Source organism: Solea senegalensis, linkage group LG1, assembly GCF_019176455.1.
Source record: "Solea senegalensis isolate Sse05_10M linkage group LG1, IFAPA_SoseM_1, whole genome shotgun sequence".
Lineage (NCBI taxonomy): Eukaryota > Metazoa > Chordata > Actinopteri > Pleuronectiformes > Soleidae > Solea > Solea senegalensis.
In genome coordinates, this window is record NC_058021.1 from 33805638 (window position 1) to 33825114 (window position 19477).

The following is a 19477-nucleotide window of genomic DNA, read 5'->3' on the forward strand; positions in this document are numbered from 1 at the left end:
GCAGGCTAACCTGGCTCTGCAGGAAGCTCGTCTGGTCGATGCTCAGGCTGAACTTGCTAAAGCTCAGGAACAACTGGACGCTAAACAGCAGGAGCTGGACGCTGTGCAGGTTAATGATCATATCATTGTTTTATGTCTCCATGACAACAACTGCCTTACCTAGAAACCTGCTGACAGTTTCCCTTTAACTTGAATGTGGATGCTAACGAGGCTCATTAATTCAAATATTGTGTTTATTTGACATGCTTTTACTTTGCGATGTGTAAACTTTCTCTGAAGTAAGAATGAGGGAAACTTTATCAGGACATTGAAGACGTCGTAAAATACTGCAGCTCCGGTTGTTTCCATACTGCTGAAAGCCACCAGGTGGCAGTGTAAGGATCAGATATATCAACTCTGTCGGGTTCTGCAATAGATTTGCTCGATCTCTGCAGAAGTGACAGTGAACTCTTAGCACTGATGTTCATTTTCCTGCCAACATGGCGGAGTAAACAAACCCAGTCATGTTCTTATTTATATATAATTCATTGGTTCAACGTAAACTGTCAGGCGCTGTACGACGCCGCCATGAAAGAGAAGCAGGACCTGGAGTATGACGCCCAGGCCTGTCGCCGCAAGATGGCCAACGCCACGGCTCTGATCGATGGGCTGGGAGGAGAGAAGGTCAGCGTTCATCCTTCCATCTATTCACTCAATCCTCTGTCACCTTCTTTTCACCCATTCATCTTTCTCTTGGTCTCCTTACGTTCCAGGTCCGTTGGACCAACAGCAGCGTCGCGTTCCACACTCAAATCACACACCTGGTGGGCGATGTCCTCCTATCCACGGGCTTCCTGTCGTACGCTGGCCCCTTTAACCAGGAGTACCGCGGTCTGCTGCTGACGCAGTGGAAGAAGGAGATGGAGGAGAAGCTCATCCCCTTCAGTCCCGTAACACTAACCTTAAATACACTTTAAAAAAAGAAAGAAAAATGTGCTGAGTCATGTGTCAAACTGCTGTTCTGTCCCTGCAGGACTTGAACGTGATTGGTCTGCTGGTGGACAACGCCACCGTGAGTGAGTGGAACCTGCAGGGCTTACCCAGCGACGACCTGTCCATCCAGAACGGCATCGTGGTGACAAAGGCGTCGCGGTACCCGCTGCTGATCGACCCCCAGGGTCAGGGCAAGACCTGGATCCAGAACAGAGAGATAGACCAGCAGCTGCAGGTGAGGGCGAGAGTGGCCTCAAAAAACCTCTGATGGTGGATTCACAGAGTTGTTACTCCCGGTTTCCTCCCACAGTCCAAAGACATGCAGATTTTGGGATTAGGCAAATTGGACACAGTGACACCCTGGGGCCCCTAATGTGGAGGATAAAGCGCTAGAAGATGGATGGATGGGGCAAAATGATGGAACTAATGCTAAGCTAGTAAAGTGAGACGTTAGCTGTGTCCCCTTTAAGGGGCTGGATCCTCCGGAGTGTGGATTTATTTTGTTGTCTTCTTCGAATGCAGCCGACATTAGCACGTCTGCAAAGAATATGTCTGCTGGACCCTTCGCAGCCAACCATATCCCAGAATTCTGTGCACGCCAGCAGTAGCAGATCATTCCCAACATAATCAAGATGGCAGCAGTGGTTTTTTTTGGTTGTTCTTTTGGCAAAGAATTTACAAGAAGGAGTGGGAGGAGGAGGAGCAGGATTGGTGATGTGAGCAGTCTGATTTTGCAGCGCCAGTCTTCTGGGTCCTCCAGAGTCATGTCCTCTGTTGACCAGGAGTCTCCAGCACCCTAAATGGGACACAGCTATTAATTATTAACACATGCCCCGCCCACTTCCAGTTGTGCATGTACGTTAAATGTCTTCCATTTCCTGACGGTAGAGGAAACGTTCCGGTGTTGATTTTCATCTCAGCAGGTGAAGAGTTTGCGTCACATTCAGTGAAAACACTTCGTGTCTCAACATGTTTGGTGTCTTCTGCGTCTCAGGTGACGTCTCTCAACCACAAATATTTCCGCTCCCACCTGGAGGACAGTCTGTCTCTGGGCCGTCCGCTGCTGCTGGAGGATGTAGGAGAGGAACTGGACCCGGTTCTGGACAACATTCTGGACAAGAACTACATCAAGTCTGGATCCACATATAAAGTAAGTCTGACACCAGACAGATTTTGAAAAGTTGAGAGAGTCACAGTAACCCACCAAACTGGCTTTGTCCTGCAGGTGAAGGTAGGAGACAAAGAAGTGGACGTGATGAAGGGCTTCATGCTCTACATCACCACCAAGCTCGCTAACCCGGCGTACAGTCCCGAGGTCAGCGCCAGGACGTCTGTGGTCGACTTCACCGTCACCCAACGAGGCCTGGAGGACCAACTGCTGGGACGAGTCATCCTGCTGGAGAAACAGGTCCTCATGGTCCTCATGGTCCACAGGGTCCACGTGGTCTAGTTGGTCCACATGGTCCACTTAGTTAGTTAGAAGATATTGTGGTTAGTTTGTTGCAGCATAGTTTAGCACTACCTTAAAATGGGAGGAGACTCTGTGCTGTACTCAACCTCATGTAGTCTGGTGTTGGAATGAAATGAAAAATGAGAAATCCGACAGATTGTTGTCCAAACCCGGCCAAACCTGACAATCATTTCTGGGGTTTTGCCTCCGTCGGGCTCAGGTATCCGTGCTCGAGTGTGAACAGACCATAAGTACGTAAGACATAGTTTGTCTCTGACTCCGCCCCCTGTGACTCTGCAGGAGCTGGAAGCCGACCGTGTGAACCTTCTGGAGGAGGTGACGTCTAACAAGAGGAAGATGCAGGAGCTGGAGGACAGTCTGCTGTTCAGGCTGACCAGCACGCAGGGGTCACTGGTGGAAGATGAGTCTCTGATCGAGGTCCTGAGGGTCACCAAGGCCACAGCTCAGGAGGTGCTGGTTCTGTCTGGGTCTGAGTCTCAAACTATCTCCTCTTCTCTGTCTCTCACAAAACCCAGAATTGTCCTTGTTCCAGGTAAGCGAGAAGCTAGTGGTCGCAGCAGAGACGGAGGTGAAGATCAACCAGGCCAGGGAGGAGTACCGCCCGGTGGCCACCAGGGGGAGTATCCTCTACTTCTTGATTGTGGAGATGTCTCTGGTAAACGTCATGTACCAGACGTCGCTGCGGCAGTTCCTGGGACTCTTTGACTCGTCCATGCAGAACTCCACCAAGTCACATGTCACCTGCAAACGCATCAACAACATCATCAGATTCCTGACCTTCCAGGTTCTGCACAAATGACCCTTTTCCACCACATAGTCCAGGCACGCGACAGGGCTCTGTGCGTAGATTTTAGACGACACTCTCTGACCAATCAGTGACCTTCAGTCTGATGACGTCACATTTTAGTATCGGCTCAGCTGAACCTTGTCAGAGCAGGAAGTAAAAAACACGTCAGGACTGTGTGGTGGAAAAGCACCAGAACAGAAAGTGTTTGAATGCTAACTTCAGTCTTTTAGGCAGAGTAATGTGTTTAAATCGAGACGTAACCATGGAGACCGTGTACGTGTTTTCTTCAGGTTTACTGTTACACGGCACGAGGTTTGTACGAAGAACATAAGCTGCTGTTCACTCTGCTGCTGGCTCTGAAGATTGACCTGCAGGCCGCAAACATCTCACACACTGAGGTCCTCACCTTCATCAAAGGTCACGTCCTCCTCATGTCTCCATCTGGTCCTCTGCTCATTTTACTCTCATTTGACGGACATGTGTGTGTGTGTAGGCGGAGCCTCTCTTGATCTGAACTCTGTAGAATCGAAACCACTTTGCTGGATCCTGGACCAGACGTGGCTGAACCTGGTGCAACTGTCTGCCCTGCCGTCATTCAGTCAGATCCTGATCCAGGTCTCATAATCTTCTCCCCTCAGATCTTCATCAAACATAGAGCTAGAAAGACACAGATCTGCACTCAGCATGTCCTCCATGTCCTCCATGTGTCCAGGTGAGACAGAGTGAACGAGCCTGGAAGACCTGGTTTGATGATCCGTCACCGGAGGACGCAGTGCTGCCCGACGGCTACGATGAAAAGATGGACACCTTCAGGAAGCTTCTGCTGATCCGGAGCTGGTGTCCTGACCGGACCATCGCTCAGGTCTGTGGCCTGAACTGATCCAGGTCCTGTCCAGGAGACAGAAAAATGTTGCTATGCTAATGGAGAAAACAAGTGTGTGTGTGTGTGTGTTGGACAGGCTCGGCAGTACATCGCAGACTCTCTGGGACAACAGTACGCTGAAGGTCTGGTTCTGGATCTGGACGCCATGTGGACAGAAAGTGACAGTTGGACACCGATGGTGTGTCTTCTGTCCATGGGTTCTGACCCGACAGAAAACATCGAGAGACTCGCCAAAAGCAAAGTGAGAGAACCACAATAACAAAAAAAAAATCTATCCATCCATGCACACATGAACACATGAACATGCCTGCTCTGTGCCTGCAGGGAGTGCCCTGTTGTCCCATCTCCATGGGCCAAGGCCAGGAGTTTCATGCTCGCAAGCTATTGGCTAACTGCATGACGGACGGAGGCTGGCTCCTCCTCCAGAACTGTCACCTGGGACTGGGCTTCCTGGACGAGCTGCTGGGGACGGTCACCACGGTAACAACAGAGAGGATGAACAAGGATTTCAGGGTGTGGCTTACGACTGACGTTCACCCCAGGTAACTGAGGACACGCCCTCTACAGGCTAAGCTGTGAACTAATGTGAATTAATGTGTGTGTGTGTGTTTGTGTGTGTAGATTCCCCATCACCTTCCTTCAGTCGTCCATCAAGTTCACCAACGAGCCTCCACTTGGTAACATCTTTACTTTCATCCATTCATCATCCATTAACTCTATTCATTCACACAGAAGGCAACAGGAAGTCAAACGCTGTAATCACACAATTCATGTGTTGTGTTTAAGGGTGTTTTAAGTGTGTGTGTGTGTTTTTAAGTGTGTTTTTAAGGGCATTTTAAATGTGTTTTTAAGTGTGTTTTTAAGGGTGTTTAAATGAAATAATTTTGAAGACACATTTCTTGTCTTCAGGAGGTTCATGAACATTTTAAATTACAAACCATAATAATCTTAGTGGTTTTATTTTAAATTGAGTGACCTCGTGTCTTCAGGTTTGTCTTCACATGGCTTTATCCTCCGTTGACATTGTGCGTGAAATTAAAACCACATGTCGTCCCTTCACTTTCTTCTTGTCTTCTCATGGACGTGTGTCCCTCAGGAATGAAAGCAGGTCTGAAGAGGACGTTCAACAGCGTGACTCAGGAACAGTTGGAGATCAGCAGTCGTCCACAGTGGAGACCTCTTCTGTATGCTGTGGCCTTCCTCCACTCCACCGTCCAGGTCAGTCACGGCCTCACACGGGACTTTGCCCTGCTCTTCTGTCTCCGCTCCTCCTCCTTCACGTCTTTGTCCTCCCCTGTCAGGAGCGCCGTAAGTTCGGGCCTCTCGGCTGGAACATCCCGTACGAGTTCAACCAGGCGGACTTCACGTCCAGCATGCTGTTTGTCCAGAACCACCTGGACGAGCTGGACTCAAAGAGAGGGGTGAACTGGAGCTGCCTCCGCTACATGCTAGGTCTTTACAATCTGAAACACCGTCCACCAGAAACGTCCCCCGAGACAAACTGACCGTGAGTCTTCATGTCCAGGTGAGGTCCTTTATGGCGGCCGAGTGACAGACGACCTGGACAAGTGTCTCCTCAACACCTTCACTCGTGTGTGGTTCAGCGAGGACACGTTCAGCGACGCCTTCTGCTTCTACAAGAGCTACACTGTCCCCGTCAAGGCCAAGACGGTGCTGGACGTCCTGCAGCACATCGACACTCTGCCGCTGGTCGACTCACCTGAGGTCAGTCATCACTTACAGGGATATTGCATGAGCGCCCCCTGCTGCTGCGGACAGGCAGACTCACTCTCAAAGACTCAACTAATTAGTTTCAGTCTATGACGTCTATGTCACATGATCACGTCTTTATGTCACTGTGAGACTTTTGTAAACCACTCACTCTCCCACACCAAACCTCATAGAGAAAATCAGTGATTTTAACATCACACACACAGGAGTTGTTGATTCACTGCTGCCTCATCACTAAGTTCTGATGTCTTATTTTGTCACTTTGGCTTTTAAAATCCTTCATTCAGATTGACCTCAGTGACACAAAGTGACCACATGAGGCAGCAGAGGACCAGCAGCTCCTGTGACCCTGCAGCTAAAATCACTGATTTTCTCTATGAGGTTTGGTGTGGGAGAGTGAAAAAGAACAGAATGTTACATTGTTTCCTCTGCAGGTTTTTGGGCTCCACCCAAATGCTGACATCACCTATCAGACAAACCTGGCCAATGAGACACTGAGCACCATCATCAACATCCAGCCCAAGGACAGCGGGGGAGGGGCTGGAGAGACCAGGGAGGCCAGTGTGCAGAGGCTGGCCAATGAGATGCTGGAGAAGCTGCCACCTGACTATGTAGCACATGAGGTCAGTGGCTGTTTCTCAATATCCATACTTGTGTGTACTTGTGCGTACTTGCATACTCCCATACTTGTGAAAACGTCATCAGCCTCAGTCCAAGTGCTGTTCCAATTCTCAAGTAAGCGAACAGCGAGGACGCTTCTCAAACCCGGAAGCGTTCTTGCCCCGCCCATTTTTACCAAGTATGCATCAGAGGTGACTTAAGCGTACTTGGGATGGCCATGTATCCCAGAATACATTTCGGCGGAGCATAGCAGCAGATAATAGAAATAGAAATCTGAAATAAATCTTTCAGATTCCAGTGTCCTGGAACAAAGTTTTAAGATCATTTGAGGCAAGAAATGAGTCATTTAGAATTCAAACATGTGGTTTGTGTATGAAGATATGACGTATTTATAGTTTGGCAGTGACGTTTGTTGGAGGTGATAAGCTCCGCCTCTGTGGACACTCGGCGCTAACTGTGCCCGGCACAGAGCAGCGTTACCTTGGCCTGTCCTGATGAAATGATTCGCTGGCTCAGACGTCGCTGTCATTAGATGCTTGGTGTGATCCATAGATTTGTTGTTGACGTGTTATTTATTTTTTTTATGACTTATTTTTTATTAATTTCAACAGTCACAGGGTAAAAAAACAACTAAAAAAACAAGACATTTATAGCAATCGTCTGTCCCTTTGTTATTATAATGGTCTTAGTGTCCTGTGGTGGCGTCCTCTTCTGTCCTCCTGTAATCAGTCAATTTTTCCAATTTTTCATCAAATTGCGTTTCCTGTAGTCTTAATCTGTGTGTGAGTCTCTCCATTACAAATATTTCCTCAACAGTGCACACCCACAGCTCCCCAGTCGGTGGTTCCATTCAATGCCACAGTCTGGTGATTGATTGTTTTGCTTGCCGATAAAAGTACTTTAACTAAATATTCGTCTTCCTCTAGTACTATGTCATGTGTCCAATATCCCAAATACATGATTTTACAAGTTTTGGGTATCTGGTATCCCATAATTTTTTTCCGATTCTGCCATATTTGGTCCCAGTACCCGTTTAATTTTTGGTAAGACCAGAATATGTGTGTGTGATCTGCATTTACCTGCCCACACATTCTCCAACACGGCTGCTGTGTGGAAGCCATTTCCTTCCTAATTTTGGGGGTTATAAAAAATCTGGCAATGTTTTTCCAATTGAATTCCTTCCAGACCCTGGAGCTGGTGGCCGTGCACTGCGATTTACACATGGTATACCATTCTTCTTCTGATATTTGCTCTCCCAACTCTTTTTCCCGTTATTTTGTTTTTAATGGAAACGTTTTGACCTGACAGTTTGAAAGTTTGTATATTATTAATGTTTTATTTATTTTAACTTGAATTTTAGATTTATATTAAAGTCACTTGGTCATTGTATCTGTATTTAAATATAATATGTAAATATTAGATATGTAGAGTAGTATATAATTGTACACGTTATATATATATAGAGTAGTATGTATATATATATAAGTAAGCAAGTACTTATATAGTATATATATATATATATGTACTACTCTACAATGCTTTAATATATTTATATTACTATTTTCCACATTGTATTATTTGTATTGTATATTTTAATGAAGTTAAATATTTAAAATGTGAAAATAACAATATATATGCATTTATTAAAAGTATTTCATCTTTATTTATCAACACTGTAGGTGGCAGTAATGAGGCTGCAGCACTTGGCGCCAGCTACCATTCAAACAGCAGAACAATACATGCATACTTGATACTTGAGTATTGAGAAACAGCCAGTGTCTTCAATCTGCAGCAGACATAGCATGTAGCATATAGCATGGATTATTATTACTACTATATCTAGTGGTAATGTACTATTAAACCGTCTACTCAGTGTAATTCCTCTTCATTTTCAGTTTACTGTTTGTTTATTATAAATAAAATGCATTATTTATTATTATTTTACACACTACGAGTGATAATCATGATAGCTCTCCTGGAGCTAATGCTAAGCTAACTTCTCCCCTCTTTTCCAAAGTTCATGATAAGAAGATCATCGCTTTTGTGTGTGTGTGTTGTAAAGGTCAAAGGTCAGCTGCAGAAGATGGGTGCACTCCAGCCGATGAACATCTTCCTCCGACAGGAAGTGGACCGCATGCAGCGAGTCATCAGCAGTGTACGGAGCACGCTCAGTGACCTCAACCTCGCCATCGACGGTCTGTCACTGCACACAGACACACACACACACACACACACGCTCTCACACTCTCTCTCTCTCAGGGACCATCATCATGTCAGAGGACCTGCGGGACGCCCTCGACTGCATGTTCGACGCTCGGATCCCTCGGCTGTGGCTCCGCCTCAGTTGGGTGTCGGCCACGCTGGGGTTCTGGTTCAGTGAACTGCTGGAGCGGAACCAGCAGCTCAGCACCTGGATCAGCACCGGGCGACCAAACCAGTTCTGGCTCACTGGATTCTTTAACCCACAGGTGAGTCCACACCACAGGCTCCGCCCACATGTCAGAGAAGAGGGTTGGACTCACTGTCTGTGTGTCTGTGCATGCATGCGTGTCTGTGTGTGTGTGCGTGTGTACAGGGATTCCTCACCGCTATGCGCCAGGAAACAGCTCGTTGCAGAGGTTGGGCTCTGGACTCGGTCACACTCAGCAACAACGTTACCAAGATGATGAGGGAGGAGGTGTCAGCCCCGCCCCCAGAGGATATGGGCGGGGTTTATATCTACGGTCTCTTCCTGGATGGGGCGGGGTGGGACCGACGAGGAGCTAAACTCACTGAGGCTCCGCCCAAGGTTCATAAAGACAATCTTTACTTTTAATACATGAAATTATTTATTTACACACTACAAAAAAATAGTTAATAAAAGAGAAATTAAATATAAACATTTCAATGAAACAAACTAAAAAGAATCAGATTGTAAAAGCTAAAATAATAATCTGTGTCCTCAGGTTCTCTTCACTCCACTTCCTGTCGTCCATGTCTTCGCCGTCAGTAACCTGCTGACCACTAAACGTCCACCTAGTGGTGCAGTGGTGCTGTCTCTGTACTCGTGTCCCGTGTATAAAAAGCCTCGTCGCACCGACCTGAACTACGTCTTCTCTCTGCAGCTGAGGAGCGAGCAGGCGCCCGAGCATTGGACGCTCAGAGGCTCCGCCCTGCTCTGCGACTGCAAGTGACCCCGCCCACTCAGTCAGTCACTGAGTGATGACATCACACCTCAGTGACAAGCCCCACCCACCAACGAACTTCCTGCTCACACACCTTTGGTTTTATTTTATAGATTTTTATGGAGCCACAGTGACCTTTGACCTTTGTGCACCCAAACACTTAATCCGTGAGAATCTCCTTTCATGAATTTTAATCTCAAATCAAAACAAATGTCAATTCAGATTCTGTTTGAATTTCAATTTAATTTTATTTAATGAAAAAAAAACAACAACATCTGACTGAAGTTCATAAACTCACTCACTCTCTCCCACAAACACACACACACACACACTCACTCTCCCACACCAAACCTCATAGAGAAAATCAGTGATTTTAACATCATACACACAGTTGTTGATCCACTGCTACCTCCATCACTAAGTTCAAATGTCTGATTTTGTTCATTCTGCATTTGAAAATCTTTTGTTCAGATTGACCTCAGTGACACAAAGTGACCACACGAGGCAGCAGAGGACCAGCAGCTCCTGTGTCCCTGCCAGCATAAATCACTGATTTTCTCTATGAGGTTTGGTGTGGGAGAGTGAAAGAACGACACATTTTTGTGAATTAACGACAGAAATGATTCACGTCAACTTTATTTTCTCCACTTGACAAAAACAGCTTTAATATTTTCACTGACAAACTACAGTCATGCATCACTCAGCAGCAAAGCTACAAAACAAACGTAGAATAAACAACAGGTCACATGATGCTGCTGTCAGATCTGTGCTCACACGTCAAAACTACTTTTTATTCTTTCAAAATTCATTTTAAGTAAATCCACCGGCCACTAGGTGGAACTGTTCCATTATCGTCATGTCTTTAAGTCACATGACTAGTATCTGTTTTTACCTCTGATGACACAGGGTTTATATGTTTTTACAAACCTTTTACCAACATGCTTGCGATGCGATACATGAAACATGTCCTACAATAATGATAAAATCAGGACAATACAGTGACTCAGCGATAATCAGTACTTACAAAACGATCCTCTAACGATACATCACGTTATCTGTGTAAGAAAATTAATGTTGCGTTCTTTTCTCCAACATTATATCAATGTCAACGTCTTCTTCAGCCAGTTCACTTCTGCTCACTCCTGTGATGAGCGCCACCACCATGAGTAATAAAGTAGTGATTCTGCTCACTACTGCTGTAGCCAGAGGCTGTGGTGTTAGCATCTAACAGCTACAGTAGCTGCTAAGAACTACAGCAATTGCGAACAGCTACAGTGGCTGCTAACCACTGCAGTAGCTGCTTACAGCTACAGTTAATGCTAACAGCTACAGTAGCTGCTAAGAACTACAGCAATTGCTAACAGCTACAGTGGCAGCTAACAGCTACAGTAGCTGCTAACAACTACAGTAATTGCTGACAGCTACAGTGGCTGCTAACAACTACAGTAGCTGCTAACAGCTAAAGCGGCTGCTAACGTTCCGTGTGAATGTGAACTACAATGTAACACTGACTCATTACAACCTAACACAAGTAAAAGTTTCAACATAAAGGTATTATTTATTTATTTATTAAACCTGGTGTTTAACTGGTTAATTTATGTGATGAAGAAAAATTATCTAATAATCTGCTTTTATTTGCTAACCCTGATCTAAAGTGCATGGAACTAATGTTTACATGTTAGTGTGGTCATAAACAGATAACGTGAAAAATAGACAGTCCGTGTTTATCAAAGTCCAAACAATCACGTTCATATTTATTATTATAATTCTTATTCTTCTTCTTCATATTTGTGTCCATGTGTAGCTGAAGATGAAAAACCTCCGCCTGGATCTTCTCCTTTCTCGCTCACTTCCTTCAACAACTTTCAAAATAAAGTTACACTTTATCATTCGCCTGCACCCATGCGGCGCCAACATGGTGGCCACGGTGGCGATGCCCTCCAAACTTAAGTCCGGCCCTTTTCTGCATGGTCTCAGTAGTCCAAAGAAAACCTTGTGGCTGCGTCATGGCTTTTTTTTTTTTACGATAGCTGCTTCATGTCGTACATCGGCACCTCCGCCTCCTCCACCTTGCCCTCGGCGGCAGCCATCTTGGCAGCGTCCGGGCTGCCCTTGCGTCCCTTGGGCGGGGGGACGGGCGCCGCTCCCTCCGCGGCCTCGGCTCCTTCCTGACCCTCGGCCACAGTCCTCTCCTTCTTCAGCTGGAGCTTGGCCGGCACGTTCTTGGTGATGGTCTCCTTCAGCCTCTCGCCCGACTGCTTCAGCCTTTCGCCAGACTGACGGATCTTCTCGCGGCGCTCAGCTGTCACAATGCGTCCACCTAGCTTGTTGACCTTGGTGCCCAGGTTCTCTCGGGTCTTGCTCATGTTTTCCTTGGAGAACGTGGCTTTGAAGCTCTCGATGCGTGTTAGGCCGGACTTCTTCATGCGGCCGGCGGACGAGGAGTCGGCCTCCTCCACCACCATGTACTCCTCATCTGAATCTGGAGGAAGCTCAAACTTGTCCGGCTCCACCTCGGCTCCGCCTCTGCCGCTGTGTTCCGCTGACTCGTTGCTGGGTGAAACGGCCTTCACCTCCTGGTCGCCCTGACAACAGAAAACAGAGTGTGAACACAAGTGTAGCTGCAGCTTCAGTAGAAGTGTGCATTTGGACTTTCTGGGTATCCTACAGGACCACTGAAACTAACCTAAGCTTAAGTATCCCTTCAATAGGTCTTTCTTATTGGTTGCAATTGTATCTATCTAGGCTTTTGACTTTTTACTTTAGTTAAGGTGAAAGTTTGTTATTGCTATCTAAGGTTATCTTGTCTGATAAAGGTTAAAGTTGTTATTGTTGCTTTCTGACTGAGTTTCTATTGCTTCAGATGCTAAAGTAGCAAACACTGATGTCATGATTTTTGTTTTCAGCTCTTTGTTTTTATTTTTCTTGCAGACAAAGACATTTCAGACAAAGTCTCCCTGACAGTTTGAAGCATGAAGAGTGACTGTAGCGCCCCCTGCAATGCAGTCAAACACACATGAACATTGTCCTTTTTTCTCTTCTGACAAATTATCTACTTCAGGAACTTTTTTTTACTAAAGAATGAACAAAAAGTTTTTACCTTTTCATGATGTCAGCGGTTAAAGAAAAAGAAAGAAAGAAAGCATTTTATTTTTAGTCAACATAGAATATGAAGTTTGATTGTTGAGCTCCAGGGTAAATGGGTCCCTGGTTTAAGTGGGTCATGTGACCATGGTCCCGCCTCCAGAAATAAATGGCAGCAGCAGCTGTTTGTGGATCTGAGCCGTGACATCATCACGGCTCACGTTACACTGAAGCTTCATACTGACCCAGATCCTGCACAAACGCTGAGTCACTGTTACCCTCTGTCCCAACGCCTGTCCCGACATCTGTCACATCTGTCCCAACGTCTGTCTCAACATCTGTTACAACTTCTGTCCCAACGTCTGTCCCGACATCTGTCACGTCTGTCCCGACATTTGTCACAACTTCTGTCCCAACGTCTGTCCCGACATTTGTCACAACTTCTGTCCCAGCGTCTGTCCTGTCACAACATCTGTCCCAATGTCTGTCCCAACATCTGTCCAAATGTCTGTCCCAACGTCTTTCCCAACATCTGTCCCATCTGTCCTAATGTCTGTCCTATCTGTCCCAACATCTGTCCCATCTGTCCTAACATCTGTCCCGACATCTTTCCTAATGTCTGTCCCATCTGTCCATCGTCTCTGTTCCATAACTGGAAACATTAAACTTTATTTTTATAACTGAACTCTGGATCTAGACAGAGAGCGAGAGTGAGAGAGACAGACAGACAGACAGAGTGAGAGAGACAGAGAGAGACAGACAGACAGAGGGAGAGAGAGACTATATTAGGATATGGTGGAGGACACTCAGAATAACCCTCAGCTGCTCACTTCAGCACATTCACTTGTTCCTCTGAACTCAGACAATCTGTCTCTGTTTCCTTTAAAAATCACCTTAAAAAAACATGGAGAAAAAGACCTTAAAATCAGTACACCAATGCTCTCACTGTGTCTCACTGTCTCTCACTTTTTCACTGTCTCTCACTGTCTCTCGTGTGTGTCTCAACTATACGTTGACAACGAAAAAAGAAACAAATCATAGCAAAATTGAAAGTGTTAAATTCAAAATGGCCGACTTCCTGTTGTGCAAGAAGAGAAAGGACACTTCAGATAAAAATGTGTCAGTCACTTCTGTGGTTACCATGGTTACCATGGAAACCAGCACACACTTCCACCCCGTCATGACTTATCAAATATCAGCCCAAAGACGTTAATGTTCACCAAACTCATTGGAAACGCGTCACAGTCAGATTCAACAGGAAGCCAGCCATTTTGAATTTGGTGTCCATCTTGGTGATTTGTGCGTTTATCGTACCAACATAAAAAACGTGACAGTGCGTACCAGACACATCAAAGGCAAAAAGGCGTGGCCAAAGCAACCATTCGCCACGAAACAGGAAGTGCCCTGTAACTTTGCCGGAGATTGACCAGTCAGACCCTGAACACATTTACACAAACCTGACCCAACAGGAAGTCGGCCATTTTGAATTTAGCCACCATTTGGCCCCTCCCCGACTTGTGTGTTTATGCTCCTGCCATCGTGACAGACATGAGAGCTAATGTCTAGAAGCTGCATTTCACTACATTGGTGTATTTTAACTTTGTCTTGAACAGCAGAAGAAGTGCGTTCTTTAGCCACAAAGCTACAGGTTTAACGCTGAATCATACTTTGCATCTGTAAACGTCGTCGTCTGTCTGAGTCCACGATGCGGCATACAGACCTTTTGCAGCCAAAGAACCTGTGGTCATGGAAAACATAAACGTTGAAGCTCCAGGTCGGAGAACACGTTTCAATCAAACGGAATGTTTGGAACATGTGGAGCAGAATGTGTATGAGATTCTCTGCAGATTAAAGAATGACCTTTAATCGCCTCCTGAAGAACACAGAACTCAGAAGGTCCACAGTCGTGAAGACCTAGACTCTTACCTGATAAATGACGACCCTGAACTTGTTCTTGGCCAGTAGGTCTCCCTGCGTGGCCTCCACCTTCTTCACCCGAACGTTCTGGTTCTCCACGCGCACCCTGACGTCCTTGATATGGCGGCTGACCTTGCGCGTCTTCTCCAGCAGCCGGTCGACTGTGGAGCTGGTGTTTGCGTGCTCGTTGGTCAGCTTGATGACGTCAGCCTGGATAGTCTTCACTGTGTTCTCCAGCTCCAGCTGATGTTCCTCCATGCGCTGCTGCGTGGCCTGGACACCGTCCATGAGGCCCGCCACGCGCTCCAGCAACGCCATGATACTGCCCGCATCGTCCCCGCCCGGAGACATCCCAGGTTTGTCTGTCATGATGGCTGCGAAGTCCAGACAAGTCCAGACGTGAAGAACTGGACCCAAAAATCTCTAAATGTGGAAGAAAACGTGAAACGGAGTCGAGTTAAAGTGGAAGCATCTGAGGATCCAGAGACGACGAGAGGACGGAACGTTCCAGAAGAGGAAGGAACAGCAGGACCTGATCAGTCCTCTGCTACTGAGGTGGACCCTGACACTGGACCCTGACACTGGTCAGATCCACTGAGAGACTCCACCCTGCTGCCAGACACAGAGGGGGAGGGAAGATAGGGGAGGCTAAAAAGAGAGAGGACGTAAAACTCAGAGGGAAAGTTTCCACGTTTAATCCCCGCTCACATTTTTAAATGTCGGGACCAAACTTTGAGGAAAATTCTGTGTGTTGAACTTGATCTGAGTCGACTTCCACGAACTTCCCACCAATCAGACAATTTTAAAACCTGGAACCGGAGATGGCAGGAATGTCCGTGTTAATGAGAGGAGTGGATCAGGAGTGACATGGATCCAGGTCTCTGTGATTCTGTGCTGCTAAAAATACAGCAATGGTAAAGTGACTCCTGCTCCTCTTTGGGAGATGAGGGTATAATAAGGAGAGAGAGATCATCCGTCCATCACACACATCTTTTCACATCTTCTGTCTTAATCCTGTCCCCACAGACTTGGTCTTTTTCAGCATCCCCTCGTGTCCTCACGGCCTTTGGTTTGAGTCTGAAAACAAAGGTCGTTGTTGTTTTTGGACCAAACGCCCTGGGAAATCAGCGATTCTTTGATTGATCGCGACACACCGATGTGTCGCAGGAGATTTTCTTGAATGTTCACAACCAAACATCTGATGAGAATCAGTTTCAAACTTTATGATTTACACGTGAAGATATTTTATTATTAACGGCAGCGTTAGCATACGGACACGTTCAGAGTCAGCGGACGCCACATTTATTACAATTAAACTAATGAAGACGTTAAAAAATCAACGCAGACACAAATTTCACATTTTCTCTGGGTTTGCTGACAGATTCATAAAAATCCTTTGTTACAAACTTTCTTGTTAAAATCAAACAAAAACTTGCTAAAGCTTCTGTCTAACTTTTACATTGAAATAAAAATCTATTGATTGGCCACTAGGGGGCGACTGCCAGTTAGAAAATGTCAGAATGTCGAGTCAAATTATGATTCTTGAGGCTTCAAAGTGGGCGATCAGTGTTAGCAACATTTGCCACAGATGTAGAAAAGTTGTCTGCGTGAAAACGAGTCGTGAGGAATCCGATAAAGTTTTTTATCGTAGCAGCGTTTTACCCACAAAAATTCCAAAACTTATTGCCCCAAAAACTCACCACACTCAGGGACAACTGGGAGTGGGAGGAGCTTACAAAAATGAAAGTCAGTTTTCATCAGGTGATTTTTAATCTCAGCAGGACTTTTTTGTTTATTATTTAAATAAAGAATAAAAAAAGGAGTTTGTCCACAGGCCTGGCATACTACAGAGTTTTATTTTTCTATTTTTCTGTTTTGTTTTTTTTTAAATGACAGAAAATATTGTTTGTTTTGTTCCACGCAAAAAAAAAGCCAACAGCAGATTTTATTCTGAAAAACGTTTCTAGCACCAGACGTCAGACACGCCCACAGGTGTGTCCACAGAGGTGGTAAGGACAACGGTAAGAACTTTTTCTCTCCTCAGTTTTTTCCGTGGTCACAAATATGTTAAAATGTCTGTCTTACATAAAGGACGTGTGTGGACACAGCTGACTCTGTCTCATGTGGACGCTCCTGAAACATTCCGAGGACGTATGTGTGCGGGCGGAGTCAGAGGACGGGGACTCCCCAGCAGCTGTTGCTTGTCTTTATCCTGCCGTCATCACTATATTTAGCCTCTCCCCATTCAGCACGCCATCGTTCCTCTTTACTGAAGGTGGGCGGAGTCTTCTGTCCGCACGCGAGTCTCTTCCGTTTCACTTTCACTGGAGCAGCATCTAGTGGCCGTGTGAGGAACTGCACGTCGTCCCTGTTTCCATGAACTGAGGTTTCTTTGTGATATTATTTCATCTAAAAGGTCAACTTTAAAAATTTGATTGAGGTCACCGTTACATGTACGTCACATGTTCACGTCTGTATCTCACTGTGAGACACACTTTACAAATCACTCACTCTCCCACACCAAACCCCACAGAGAAAATCACTGATTTTAACATCACACACACACACACACACACAGCAGGTGTTGATTCACTGCTGCCTCCATCACTAAATTCAAATGTCTTATTTTGTTAATTTGACATTTGAAATATTTCATTTACACTTCTCTCAGTGACACAAAGTGACCACACGAGGCAGCAGGGGACCAGCAAATCACTGATTTTCTCTTTGGGGTTTGGTGTGAGTGGTTTACAAACTTGAGATAAATCATGATCTAAAAGAGATTGTAGATTTTATGACAAAGTCTTTTGTTTCAGTGTTTAAAATAAACGTAAAAACACGGAGAGTTGAAACATCATCATTGTTTAATTCTAGTGGAGCTTCAGCTCAGTCTAAACACCAACGTCACTGTTTTCATGCAGCATTTCAGCAGGTTCCCACAGACGTCACATGACAGCTTCACATGTGACGTCCGCCGGAAACACAGCCAAGCTTCTTCTTCTACTTCTACCACGACACGTCGTACCATCGATAGAAAAAAAACCTTAAATTATCGTCAAAAAACGAGCACTGGAATCAAATCATTCTAACAACAACCTGTACACGTTATTATTATTATCATCATTATTATTATTAATAATAAGCAGTAGAAAAAACAGCATTTTGGTTTTCAGGTGCGTCTCATCGTCAACAAACTTAACTAAATCACATAAGTTATTTTTTAAAACCCTGTGAGATTCAGCAAATTAATAAAACAGAATTAAAAAACATGTTTGACAAGAGTTCACTGCAGCAGACAAAGCCAAGAGGGCACTAGTGGTCCCTGATGGTCCTGTCCTCTCATTATGAAGCGCCCCCTGGAGGATTAAGGCCTTAAAACACACTGATGACAAAAACCAGAACCACTGACACCAGAAAAGTCAATTAAATAAAGAAAAGTACAAAACAAGTGTAAAAAATCTCATTAATAACTGTATATTTTAAATGAATTTAACACAAAAATAAGAATTCATGTGGTTTGAAAAACTCCCTTAAATGACAAATTTTCCCTCTTTATTTATTTATTCAGAAAAACTATTTCACTTTTCAAGCTGAAAGATTCAAACCACATAAAATCAGGATTTAAAAAAAACAACACGAGCGTGAGCGCCTCCCACAGGCCGCTACAGTCCCATAAATACAGTTTGTGTTCAGAGGATCCAGTTTCAAAAAAAACAAACAAGTGGAATTCTTTAAAAACAGTCCGTCTGTGTGGAGAGGACGGGAAAAGACAGGAGGACAAGGGAGAATGAGAGAGTCCCTACATCATCCTGGAGGACGTCCCCGACGGGAAGTGACCGAGGTGCTGCTTCTGCCGCCGCCCACGCTTCGTCTTGTTGCACCTTCTGCAAGACACGACAGGAATTACACGGGTATATTACGATTAAAAAGACTGAACTGTTTCTTTAACGTTCAAACAAACTTTCAAACAAACTAAGACAAATGGTTGATTCATGATTTGTTGTCAATCATGACGCTGACTCAGCGTTTCTTTACGTCTATCCAGGTCTCTGTTACCATGGCGTTGGTGAGAGTCAGCTGACAGAGCCCATACCTGGTGAAGCACATGACCACGGCCACGATGACGGCAATCTGTACGGCACCGATGATGGCGGCGATGAGGACGTAATGCAGCTTCTGACCACTGGGGACGACGTAGAGGACGTTAAAGTCCAACAGCTGATCACACTGAGAGCCGCCGTACGCTGAGTCACACCTGACACACACACACAGAGTCAGTGACACAAGTACACGCTCACACACAGAAGTACAGACAGGTTGCCAGGTTACCTGCAGGTTGCCAGGTTTTGTCTCATCTCACACTCTCCGTGTTCACAGAAATTTGCATAGTCATCAGGACAGGGCGTCGGCCTCTCCACAAACCCCTCGCCCTCTCCAGGCTTAGACACAGCTGCACAAACAGAAGAAGAAAATCTCTGGTCTCTGATTGGCTGATACACTGACACTTGTTTGTTTGTTTACCATAGATGTCGGGTTTGGTCTTCACACCGTCGTCTTTCCTGTTTTTATCTAGAAAACAACAACATGGGATCATTTCACTCATTCACACAACGTAAAGACAACAACATGTCCAACTGTCACAGCGAAGATGGACATTTGGACGACATCCTAAACTATGACTTTTTTGACTGAATTTGGACGACAAACTAAAATATGACTTTTTTGTCTGATTTTGGACGACATACTATAATCTTGACATACTAAACTGACTTTTTGTCTCATTTTGGATGACATACTAAACTATGATTTCTTTGTCTCATTTTGGATGACATACGACTTTTTTAACT

The 19477-nt window shown here is 45.3% G+C and overlaps 3 protein-coding genes across 6 annotated transcripts in view; 1 reads left to right on the forward strand and 2 right to left on the reverse strand.

The window, feature by feature from the left end:
- The window catches only part of dnah5l (dynein, axonemal, heavy chain 5 like), a 43990-nt gene extending 34113 nt beyond the window's left edge, over positions 1-9877 (forward strand). For 3 of the 4 annotated variants that reach the window (XM_044044411.1, XM_044044420.1, XM_044044427.1), the window contains 22 exons: positions 5-109; positions 550-663; positions 753-929; positions 1013-1207; positions 1967-2122; positions 2198-2380; positions 2723-2893; positions 2976-3227; positions 3521-3647; positions 3724-3845; positions 3943-4092; positions 4190-4354; positions 4438-4655; positions 4735-4790; positions 5210-5331; positions 5415-5565; positions 5639-5838; positions 6279-6467; positions 8528-8660; positions 8725-8933; positions 9041-9253; positions 9411-9877. In XM_044044411.1, the coding sequence (XP_043900346.1) occupies positions 5-109; positions 550-663; positions 753-929; positions 1013-1207; positions 1967-2122; positions 2198-2380; positions 2723-2893; positions 2976-3227; positions 3521-3647; positions 3724-3845; positions 3943-4092; positions 4190-4354; positions 4438-4655; positions 4735-4790; positions 5210-5331; positions 5415-5565; positions 5639-5838; positions 6279-6467; positions 8528-8660; positions 8725-8933; positions 9041-9253; positions 9411-9638 (3636 nt within the window). In that variant the 3' untranslated portion in view covers positions 9639-9877. Of the gene's footprint in view, positions 1-4; positions 110-549; positions 664-752; positions 930-1012; positions 1208-1966; positions 2123-2197; positions 2381-2722; positions 2894-2975; positions 3228-3520; positions 3648-3723; positions 3846-3942; positions 4093-4189; positions 4355-4437; positions 4656-4734; positions 4869-5209; positions 5332-5414; positions 5566-5638; positions 5839-6278; positions 6468-8527; positions 8661-8724; positions 8934-9040; positions 9254-9410 lie in introns of those variants that run through there. The other variant, XM_044044436.1, reaches the window with a different exon arrangement.
- A 370-nt stretch (positions 9878-10247) lies between these two features.
- Positions 10248-15186, reverse strand: cavin4b (caveolae associated protein 4b). Its single transcript, XM_044043670.1, has 2 exons — positions 14640-15186; positions 10248-12214 (listed from the first exon to the last, which is right to left on the reverse strand). The coding sequence occupies exons 1-2, from the start codon at positions 14997-14999 to the stop codon at positions 11651-11653; spliced, it is 924 nt and encodes a 307-aa protein (XP_043899605.1). The 5' UTR covers positions 15000-15186; the 3' UTR covers positions 10248-11650.
- A 2290-nt stretch (positions 15187-17476) lies between these two features.
- LOC122780210 (tomoregulin-1-like) lies at positions 17477-19336 on the reverse strand. The gene is made up of 4 exons (XM_044043105.1): positions 19152-19336; positions 18960-19080; positions 18724-18885; positions 17477-18514 (listed from the first exon to the last, which is right to left on the reverse strand). Exons 1-4 carry the CDS (start codon positions 19231-19233, stop codon positions 18430-18432), a joined length of 450 nt encoding a protein of 149 aa, XP_043899040.1. The 5' UTR covers positions 19234-19336; the 3' UTR covers positions 17477-18429.
- Between the last annotated feature and the right edge of the window lie 141 nt (positions 19337-19477).